Here is an 11849-nt window from a genome sequence, read left to right as displayed (position 1 = left end):
CCCCCCCAACGAATCCGCAAGCAAACGGAGACAGCTGTTTCGGACAGTGGGTCGTGAGGCAAAGCCCCACGACCGAAGACAGATTTCGACATACATGGATCTAGATTAAAATCATATCTGGCCTCGAAAACAATTTATTTCTTGAAACGTTAGACTCTACGTTAATGGTATAACGAAGTATTAGTGCGTATAAAATCGATTTATTATATTTTCTGACTTGAATTTCTTGCAATTTGTTGCGCAAACTATTATCAATTACTTAATCAAGCGTTAACTTTCGGCCAATGCAGGTCCTTTCTGAGTCGCTTGTGTCCAGGTCTCATCCCATGTCGAAATGATGGTCCTAGCTTGGCAAATCTGAAGCAATGCAATCCTTAGGAAATGACACGCGGTTTTACATTAAGTATAATAACATAAAGATAGGCTGAAATGAAATAAGGAAATATATTTTGTGCACAACCATCCATGTGTTTACTTTGTAAGAAACATTGTATGCGGCGACACGTGTGCCTTGCTAGAGACTTGATTATTTTCGATCTTTCAAAGAAACACATGAAACTAGCGGACCGACTATATGTAAGTATATGAGATATTTACATTTGATAAATATTCTATTATAGATCTGAAAAGCGATGGATTTTTCCAAATCTTCCAGATCGTAGTAGTATTAATATAAGTATACAAAAAAATATGTTGTAAATGAGCTTTTAAATTTATTTTTAACGATCCGATAGAACATTGAAGATAAATTTAGGTTATAGTAAGACATGAGAGTAAGATCAAAAGAGACTCCGTCGAAAACCTCGTGGTACAATGTAGCTTAAAAACTATTACTCGGGATCTGGATTATATGTATATGATTTGTATATGTCCAAAAGTGTATGTGATCCATATGCATATCCATATTCCATATAGTAAACATATAAATACATTTTTCACATAGATAACATTTTTCCACTTGGGTACTCTCCACTCTCTCGCTTTCTCACTGTCTCCCTCGTTCTCCTTTTCCACTTCTCCCATTCTACTACTACTACTACTACTACTACTACTTTAGAAGGAGCGTCAGTTGAAACTTGGAGTTGAATCGGTATGGTCAAGCTTCAGTCGGCCGATTCTTAGTAATGAGGTTTGTGCGCGTAACCTCGCGAGTGAAGCGAGTAAGCGACTGCGTTGTACGAAGTCGCATGAATTCCCGAATGCGGAAGCCGCGTAACCATAAGGAAGAATTCTACGTGAAGTTTATTGCCAAGAAAATTAATGAAATTAAATGCGTGGAAGAGAGAGCGTCGATGAATTTTCCAATGAAACCGTACTGACTCGATTTGTGCCGTGTGCGAGAAAAAGGAAGTAAAACATTGCCTGAAACATTCGTACCGCATCGCTCTCACAGATTATACACGGTATATACAATTAAACATATGTACATGCTGTGTTGTGCATTGTGACGCTCGGTTGGAACGGATCCTTAGGAAGCCCATTTTCCATTCGTGCCCAGCAGAGGCACGGTGGAATTCTACTTTTCGTCGGATGACGTAAATTCGTAAGCCAACAGGAAGATAGCAGTACAGGCCCATTTATAATACTAATCACATTGCAGGCCAACGCTGAGCTCGTATTTTGGCTAATGACGAACTTCACGAAAGATGACGGAATAAGAAAGAAGAGATAACGAAGAACAAGAAACGAGAAACGAGAAACGACAACAGTTCCCCATAACGTACGACGTACGACGTACGACGTACGACGTACGAGGAGACATGCAAGAAGAGTGCATCTTGCGACACGTAAGGATCTCCAATTCTGTTTCTATGGGAGCGTGCGCGAGCATTCGAAAGTAAGGGCTGCGAGGATTATTCTTAATATTTTAAACAGTGCCTGCGAGTTACGACGAATGGCACGTGTAAGCAGCGTTACGTGCGGTAACCAGCTAAGCGATAATAACTCTCTATACGGATATCACGATCATTTTATTTGCGATGAATCATCGCAAGGGTCGGTCGACTCGAAGTAATTTGCTACGAGATACGGCACTGTCGTCCGTCTCTGTCAGAGATTCCTTCGGTGACCTCAACGCGTCAGGTTAGGGCTGCCAAGATTAACGGTGCTTACGATGCCGACATCAGGGAAATTCCATTATTCTAGCCTCCTGGTCGCCAATAACCAACCGTTGCACAACGAGAGGTGCTTATCCAGCGTTCGTTCGAGACAATTGAATTACGCAATCGCGCGATTTCTCCAACGTACGAAAAAGAAAAAAGCACGCGGCAGCCCGACGCGACGGTCCCGTAACGTTGTCTACTTCATTTTATTCCCGGAACAAACAGGTCGTAGGTATCCTTCGTCGTTCGTTTCATGATTCCTTCGAGTCTGTATCTCAATGCTGACATAATGCGACTCTCACTCGTTTCTCTCGAGTAAAGAGGATTTCCGAGAGAACGAACGATATTATTATGGATCTTACTAAAACACTGACCTCTGACCTTTGACCTTTGACTTTCGTACGTGACTCGTCGCTACATTCCTATTAAATAGAACGAAAAACGCCGCGTCCACGTTTCGACTTCTCGAGTGTCGTCTGGCACCTCAGACGTCGTACACGTACTACGATGTGCATGTACGTTAACTGGAACTAACGCGTGAGACGATTCAAATGTCCGCACCGGCATTCAGTTGACAGGGGCCAGTCCTTCCTTAATTGCGAGTTTACATTTTCCTGCGCGTTTGCTCTTTCGCCAAAGTCCAGAGCGAAAGCGTGCTGCGATAGGGGGCTGCGCGCGAGAGTTGCCAAGAAAAACAAAGAATAACTACAGCAGATATATGAAATGAGCATTATCTGAAAGCCTGCAAGAGAACAGACCTATTGGACTGTCAGAGGGGGATCGCCAGTCAGAGAAGGGAGAGTCCAGGATTGCCTTGCCCAGCCAGTCGGATGACTAACCGCTGGCTGGCTGACTGACTGACTGACTAACTGACTGGCTGACTGGCTGACTGGCTGACTGGCTGACTGGCTGACTAGCTGGCTGCTTTTCCAAGAGCTTTCGATGACACCAGTTGCGCGCCTGCGCCTCCTCCACGATTCTTGGCCACCCGGTGCTCCCTGTATAGGCAGCCACCTACCTACGTCGCTCGTGGAACCTCGTGGCGCCAGTTTGAAGTATGCTTCTTTTGCGGATGCACTCTTTGGCGCGTACCTCGTCGCGTGTCTTATCGTGGCGTCATAATCGAATTCGAGTTTAATTTCGGAAATGGAGATCTAATCGGACGAATTCCGACCTTGACACGTGGTGCAATCATCGTGAGCTCTCGGCCGTACGATTGGTCGATCAACTCGCAGTCCTCTACCGTGACACATTCGTATCAACGTATAATTAAAAAAGCAAAAAGTGTCTCGGGTCCAAATATTAGTATTCTTCCATTCTTTCGTTTATCCTCGATAAGATCAAGATCGAAAATTCCGAAATTCCGAAATTCCGAAATTCCGAAATTCCGTTCAGTGAGTGAAGAGCTCATAGTTTGTTGATACCGAATGAGCCTGAAAAAGTCGAATCTCAAAGTTGTCCAATGCAAAGGCAATGTCGAAAAACCTCGTGAGGCACGTGACACTAATGAGCCACGCGTGTCTATGAATAAGATCGTCGATTGCATGTGTCGCATGCAGGTAAAGCGCGAGCCACAAGGTGCAGGCTGTCCGGGGTGGGGTGTGTGTGCATGGAACATGGATATCTACCAATCTGTAATAACGAATCCACACTGATATATGGCACCTTCATTTTTCGATTCACGGCACGTAAAGTTTCGTTGGCTGATAGCGTCACCCATGACGACAGACACTTCTATTTTCGCATATTACTTGTATTCTTTGGCCTGGAGCAAAAGACACTTTTCTCTCTTCTCACTTCTCACTTCTCACTCGACGTCAAAGCCCAACGTTACGGTTGAATTTCGGAGGTGGCTTCGCACCTTGCCAAATTTCTTTTTGCAACGGCACAGACCCTTTTAACAAATGAGATACATTTATCGCAAGTGTCGCGCAATTGATAATCCGCCGATCGCGTACTAGAGCTGTACTATTACAAGATCACAAGGTTACGAGTGGCCAGATACGGGATTCTCAATTTTGTATTATCGCGTCTGGTTAGACCGTAAGAAGCACGAGGAAGCACTCGATCGCGTCATCGGGTTTGTTTGTGTTGCTGCGCGAAACGCCGCGCTCCCTCTAACGGTAATATCGGCTTTCCGCGCTGCTCGACACTGTACACCCTCTCTGCGGAACGCCTCGTGCGTAACGCTAGACGTCTGTTCGGGTTAGATTTAAACTTAACGTACGTGCCAAATCGGTCAGTAGTTGCGCCTCCTGAAATTCGTTTTCGATCGCTGAGCAATTTCGCACTTGTGGCTTCTACAGATTTAGGAATGAAGCGACCTCTACGATGGACGCAAATAGAGTATCTTGAAATGGCGTTTTATCCATGGCTATTTTAAACGGTGACCATTACATACTCCTGATATAGCAAACACTTATCTAATTAATAGCCATTAGCCGAAGCTTCCTGATGTATTGCTCGCCAAGAAGATGGGGGTTAGCATTCATTAGAAGTCGCATGCTCTCTTTGGAGAACGGAGATGCTGCGCGCTTCACGGGTAACGTGGACCATCCTATTATCGATCAATCGAAAATCACCACACACGCATTGGAGTGATTAGAATAATTGATGCTGGATCGACCTTGTCTAGGGTTCCCATAGAGTTCCATAGGGTTCCTCCGTATGGCTCCATCAGAGATATAACGAAGATTTTCATTGTTCCTTTTTAAGTCAAAGCGATTGCACTAAGAAAGTAGTAAACGCCCGTCCCCTTCCTCTTAATCTCCAATCTCATCATCGGGTTTATCCGTATCGTTCGACGACTACAGCGTACGGCACTCCGATTCTATTAGCTCGTCTTGGCACAGATCCCAACATAGAGAGCTACGTAGGGCTGGCTCGACATAGTCTTTCCCGTACTTTCCAATCGTATGTGCCTCTCCTCTCTTGTTCCGACCACACCGTTTCTCTTCTTCTTCTTTTTTCTATAATATTCAAAATCCTTAAGCTTATGGAATTTCTTTTCTGAGAATGCTATCTCGATTTCAGTGCTGCCGGTGGTGTCGTTGCTGATGACAGTGACAGTAAATCAATATAGAAATCGTGTTTCCGGAGGTTTGAAGAAAGCTTAAAAACTCAAAGGCTCGAAATCGTTTTATCGTTTACATATAAACAATCCCTCTCCCTTCCTCGTTAAGCCCCATATGATTTCCCTATAAAAATAAATGAAGATGGCCACGCTATGCAGATAGCCTGCGAGGTGTGATCGATTGATAAAAGGCCCGCTGAGTGAATTTAAACAAACGGTGCCTTAATTCGGCTGCCTAGCAGAGGAGCGAACGTAAATTTATAAACTGCACGCTACTTGCGACGCGCACCTCGCGCTCGCGAGCAACTTTCGTGCGCGCTCCTTCAGTGATGATCCTTCAGCCTTCGTCGCTCTGTCGCCTCAGCCGCTCTTCGGCTGTCTCGTAAGAGACGCCGTGACAGGACCGCCAAGGCATTCGGGCTCCGACGTCCCGATGCTGACTGCCATTATGAGTGCTGCGAAGGCGATTGCATTGAGCACGAATGAGAAGGGATTGAACGTGGAGAAGAGACGGGAAGCCTAGGATGGGCCTAGGATCGGCCTAGGATCGGCCTAGGATCGGCCTAGGATCGGCCGCCGGGTGTCTTCGGGGTGCCTCCAAGGCCATCTCCGTCAACGTCCACACTGTCATCGTCGTTACTACGAATTACGATACCGATAGATATGGGCTCAGTGAATTCGCTGGCAAGATGAGTCCCGCGGGACCGACGCAAGGGGACTCGAAGATGGAAGTGCGAGTTTCGTGCGTGGCGTCGCCCGGCGCGGAGCCTCAGGGAATTCGTGTCAAGATCCCGCAACCGAAGAGGAGGAAGGAATCGGCGGTGGGTCAGGCGAGTCCTTCCTCGGAGACGCGAGAGACACGCGAGAGGATCAGGGAGATGCGATCCCGGTGTCCCTCGGTACCGGAAAAAGACTTTTTTCGCAAAAGTGCCGCGTCCTTCGAGAAGCGCGAGAGATCCGAGAGGCATCCGACTCTCCCTGGGGCTGAATTTAAGAGAGGACTAGATGCTCTCGTTAACCTCGTGGACTCTGGAAGCGCAACCGACGTTTGCGCTCGAGCAAAGCCTCGACGTAATCCGATGCTCGATCGAAAATACCGCTTTCCAACAATAAGCGGAACCGAGCTCGAGCGAGTCTTCGCCATTGGCAGGTGTCCCCTCGAGGATGGCCTGGACCTCAGTCTGGCACCGTGGCCGGGTATGAAGTGGGCCTGCGTCAGGGTTCTTCATCTCTACTGTAAGGTCTTTGACCAGTTTGAACTTTTCGAGCTGATCGTTAGGTAAATTGCTAAGTCAGAGTTATTGGTTCTCTTAAGAAATCCAAGATGCATGTCTGTTTTATAATATACGTACACTTAAATTTTAACCTTTATTAATTGAGGGGATTTTCCAAGGATACGTTCACGCGAGCAACATTAATATCTATGAGGTTTTAAATTCAATTTATCTGGGATCCCGACGACACCCGAGTGCTCTCACGAGACACGTGGATCGGCGCGCGAAACGTGCTGTCGAAATATCATAATTTAGCCTAATTTAGCGACTGCGAAGGAAAATAATGGTCGCTCGTCCGATGTTAAGATTCTCGGCTTCACTTACAATTAGACTGCAAGACTCCGCATGGCTGCCGAACAGGAATAGAATTCTCTTAAAGGCTGTGATCCACTACGCGGGCTAACCTGAGCCAAGCTGCTATAAAGCTATGGCTCGCTGACTCCACGGTCCCACCCCAGTGGATGGTGAATGGCAGCCTTTAGGCTCGTGACCCGATATATTTGGAGCAACCTTGAGTCTTGATCTTCGTTCGATCTTAGACCGAACATTCGGCAGGATGCGCAAAGCCCCGAGTGAAGTATTAGCGTTAAATTGCATCTCGACTATCAGGGAGACGCCCTCTGCATTGCCCTTTATATTTATACTGCTCGCACGTATACGAGGGAAAAGCTGATGGACGACTGGCTGACTGGCTGACTGGCTGACAGGCTGACAGGCTGACAGTCGCGACTTCCGACTGATCTTCCGACTCTGATCGGTCGACTCTCGTTCTCCAGGAATACGTTCGTAATTATGAGTTTATCGAGGACGCGCGCATGCGATCCCTCGAATGGCAATATAACACGCTTTATTAGAATCCTTGGAGGCGTTCCGGCCTTAATGAAAAGTGCCAAGCAAATATTTAACGTTAAGAGCGGGGCCCTTTGTCGACCCAGTTTCATTGAACACCACGGCCATTTGAACATACGAGCATCCTTACAATGCACACTCCCTTATTGTCCTTATCTCTGATTTCAGAAAAAACTGCACTAGCTGCAAGTGCCCGAGAGAAGCGCACGACGTATGTCACGAGGAATGGGTTTCCGTGAGAGCGAGGCTGGGTTTGAAGGCAGATTCATCCGGGGGCCCCGTTCCGTTCGACCCAAGGGACAGGGGCCTGGTCTGGGCTCCACCGGGACTTCCATCTCATAAGGTCCGAGAATCTCCGTTTGTCGAAAGATGCTCAATGTCAGCACACTCCGTTACTGGTGAAAACCGAGAGCTTGAAAACTTTTCATTAAAAAATATTATGAATTTACAAAATTTACCAAGTCGACAGAGTTTAAGTGAACGTACTCGCGTATACTCGCGTATACGTGAAGCTGAGCATGCATGCCAGTCAATTCGATGTTTCTGACATATATGATATGTATATCTCTATACCTGCGAAACCGAAAGTACTCGTGTGCGAACGTAGGGGTTGGCTTGGTGCCCAACTTCAATATTTTCGAAAAGCTTGTCATAACCAACGGATAACTAACGAGGAAGTAGGAAACTGGTAAGACTGGTAAACCAGGAATATACTAGCAAACTGGGGAAGCCAGCTTGGCCGCCACTATATTATAAACTGTCCATTAAACTTTTACGACTTTATACACCAGTAATCGAGCACCGCGATATATTCATAAGATTGATACTCTGTAATGAAATTTTCCTATAAATACTCAATAGTCAAATTTTATCCGATATTTCGGACGCAGTGGCGAGTGGCTCAACCTCCGATTACTCCTGCGAGATTGGTTGTAGCGGTTAAAGCCAATACCGTTACGACAATTGCATCAATTGCATCAATTACATTGATTCGAAATGACTTTCAGGTAGAAGAGTACTTCTCGATGCTGCCAGAAATCATGGTACCAAGACTAGGAAGCCCCGGTGAACGATATCGAGATCGTCAATTGGCAATCCAGTTGCCGAAGCAGGACCTTGCCAGAGCCTACTGCCGTCACCTCGAGCCCCAACATTCCACGAGCGCCGATGACTTCATGGCGGCGAGGAACGAGATCGCATTGGATATCGGCACCGTCCAGGAGGTCGCGGAGAGACGCCTTGTAAGACACTTCACTTCACTTCACTTCACTTCACTTAACGATTGCATGCTAAATAGTTAAATACTCAGCTACGAAATATCAAACTCCTGGTGCGATAGGTTCGAAGAAGAAAATTCATTGGTCCGAATGCTCCTGTCGACAATCCGTTTCCTCGCGTTACCGGCGGAAGTTCCCTTTGCAAAAACAAATAATCTCTCACACCGTATGGCACACCTTGCTCCGCTACTACAGGAATTTACGATTTGTTTTAGGGAGGGCGCACAGACGGCCATCGGTTCATACATAATTTCAATCGCGATTCCCATTGCTGTCTGGAATCCGATCTGTAATACGTTATGTCGTCCTGTAGTCGAACGCGTAATACCTCCAAATAAGAAAAAGGAGCGTGTTCCCCTAATCCTCGTGAAAATTCGTAATAAACCCGATGAACACGATAAGCGTGAAAAGACATGGTTTACCCATGAATGTCAATATTCGTGTATGTATCTACATCCTGTACATCCTATACATCCTCGGTGCTGCCGCTGTTTGGATAGGGTTGGTTAAACTTAGAAGCCGGCCGGGTTAAGCTTATGTATCGAAGAGGTCACATGTTTACTCGGTGCCAATCGCTCTGGAAGCTTTTAGCGTTGACGCGCCCACAGCATCGTCGTTCAATGTACGATGTACATACATACATACATATCTATATCGACCCACACGCCTTCCACGCATCTCCTCCTCTCTTCTACCTCTCTACCCTTTCTTATAATTTCTCTCTCTCTCTCTCTCTCTCTCGATCTCTATCTCTCTATCTCTCTATCTCTCGATCTCTCTGCTTATCGTGCCCAAAAAATTCTTGTGATATTTACAGGAGTGCGGTGGCTGTCACAACCCTCTTAACTACGGCACACTCGCAGTTTCTGCGAGTAAACTGGGCCTACTCTACCATCCGGCCTGTTTTCAGTGCACACAGTGCAGAGAACTTCTTGTCGACTTGGCTTACTGCGTGCACGACGATGCGCTGTACTGCGAACGACACTACGCCGAACAGCTGAAACCCAGATGCGCTGCCTGCGATGAGGTCAGTGCATCTTGCATCTTGCATCTTGCATCTTGCATCTTGTATCTTGCAGTTTTCCATTACGGTATCCTAATCTGCCAATCCTACGATAAGACAACTTTCTACTGTCCTTTCCAATTTGTTTTTGGAAAAAAGTCATTTTCTGAGAATCTTTCGATCAAAATTTTATGGCTAGAACGAGTCAGCAATCAAAGAGAAGCACATAGGTAGCTTCTTCTTGTATAAGTATCAACGCATCGGGACGATTGCGCCGACTTTCTTAACAATTCAACTGAGGTAATAGACTTTTGTCGCCACGTGGATTTTTGCCGACACTGCACTAGACGTCAAGAAATAATACGTTACGCGAAGGATGTCAGCAGACGATAGCTTAGATTGCGTGCTACTTGAGAAACGTTTCATATTATTATATTTAATTGAAATATGCAATAGTTGTCTTAAATAAGTAATCGTTATCGTTCGTATGAATTTAGTGATTTATAATTTAATAACTGTACAAGATTTCAAGATTGCAAATGCAACAATGTCATATTAACGTATAATAATTAGAAATTCATTTTTATCGTTTTAAAGCATTCGAGTAATAATTTACATATTTAGAAATTTGTTCTTAGTCGTCACTGGATTATAATTATGCAAAAACATTAATGCAAATTACTTAATATTCTTGAGAGTGACTGACTTTTGTTTGACTTGTACGTGGCGATAGAACCTCCTTGAGTAAGACTCGTATTTTGACTGAAGGCATTATGAGCAGCCTTGAACGTCCATAATGGCATTCTTTATCCTTGGACGTTTCTCATGATTCATGGAAGAGGGATATTGCGATTAGTTAAAATTATGAAGTTTTCGTCGGCGTAGAGTAAGTAAAACTGGCAAATTCCGTTTTCAACGAAACAGCGCCTCCGACAATGGGAGGGAGAGGGAGAGAACACATCGCGCCATCTCTTCGGAGAACAGTGAAACTGTTTGACCTGGCGCCTGTCGATTGGCATCCCGAGATACTCACAATCAGTTACAGCTTCGCTATGCTCTTACAATTAGACTAAAAATTAATATAGCTCCGTAAATTCTGGATAATGGCTTCAGAGAGAAATATCAGTTTGTGCAGGCTGTGCTTCATCCTCGCAGCAATCGAATGGTAGCGTTTCGTCCATGATTTTTGGACGTAGTCCCTCGAGTTAACGCTAAAAGTCAACTGCTGCACAGATGGATCAATGAATAAGGTGCGGCGCGACGTATAGAAGCGCAATGCGGTTATACCTCTATAAGATACATATGTATGTATAGCCATAAATGAGACCATTATACGAGAGAGAAGAAGACAATTATTGTTATTTATTTTTTCTTTCTTCTCTTACAGTATGTCAACTAATAGAAAACCTTGCAGGTCATGATGCATAATAGAAATTTCGTTATTGAAAGCCAATACGCGTGTCTTCTTGGTGGTTATTATGGGGATTCAATTGCCCGCGAGAGCTGCAAACATAAAGTTTATTTCACTCGTAATTCAATTATATGTACACAACGGTGTCCCGTCTATGGTATATGTATAACGTTATAGAATAAGATCCTTTGCAAGTCAATTGTCCGTGGAGGCGTAATCTAGTTGATATTTCATGAGACGACGTCTAGTGTTTGTAAAGTTTGTCAAGGCACATTGAAGCCATCTCCCACGTGTACCCTCTATGGGAGATATTTCGTAGAATATTCGAGTTACGTTGCCTTTCGAAGGACAGGAGATCCTTTAAACGGAGAAACGTTGACAATTACAAACTCGTGTGCACGAAACTCAGGAATCACGTAATATCGGCCGATTAATCAGCCGTTACACTTGCAACGAGGTAAGAATACAACCGGCCGTGGAAACGTTTGCACGCGGAACCACTAATGCCAACCTTACCCGGGCAGCCCAGGGGGCCGGCTGCACAACCGCAGAGAAAGAAGAGCGACGGCCGCGGCGACGATACATGCACCGAATAACTTGGGCTACAATTTAGAAATAGCCCGTAGGGCTTTTGCAATGGGAGAAATAATGGCGAGAAATGTAGATCGAAAGAATCGTGGATTTGCAGATCGCGCCAAACTGGATTGAATGAAATTTATCAAACGAGGTGGACAAATGCAGGATTCAGGGATTATATGCAGTACGTATACAGGGTAGAAGGAAATTTCGTGTTGCGGCGCTTTAATTGTTAATGTATAAAGCAATGCGCGCTTCTCCGTAGTCGATGGGGGCTGGGGGGG

The 11849-nt window shown here is 45.4% G+C and overlaps 1 protein-coding gene across 10 annotated transcripts in view; it reads left to right on the top strand.

Moving 5' to 3' along the window:
* The window catches only part of LOC107272848 (four and a half LIM domains protein 2), a 45127-nt gene that overhangs the window by 17262 nt on the left and 16016 nt on the right, over positions 1 to 11849 (top strand). For 5 of the 10 annotated variants that reach the window (XM_025090153.1, XM_025090158.1, XM_025090154.1 and 2 more), the window contains 2 exons: positions 8306 to 8539; positions 9393 to 9602. In XM_025090153.1, the coding sequence (XP_024945921.1) occupies positions 8306 to 8539; positions 9393 to 9602 (444 nt within the window). Of the gene's footprint in view, positions 1 to 3784; positions 6455 to 7466; positions 7642 to 8305; positions 8540 to 9392; positions 9603 to 11849 lie in introns of those variants that run through there. The other 5 variants (XM_025090152.1, XM_015750412.2, XM_025090151.1 and 2 more) reach the window with 2 other exon arrangements.

This window comes from Cephus cinctus, unplaced genomic scaffold (genome assembly GCF_000341935.2).
Source record: "Cephus cinctus unplaced genomic scaffold, Ccin1 Ccin1_scaffold1303, whole genome shotgun sequence".
NCBI classification, from domain to species: domain Eukaryota; kingdom Metazoa; phylum Arthropoda; class Insecta; order Hymenoptera; family Cephidae; genus Cephus; species Cephus cinctus.
Note: the sequence above shows the minus strand (reverse complement) of the source record. Positions and strands in the feature narration are given on the sequence as shown.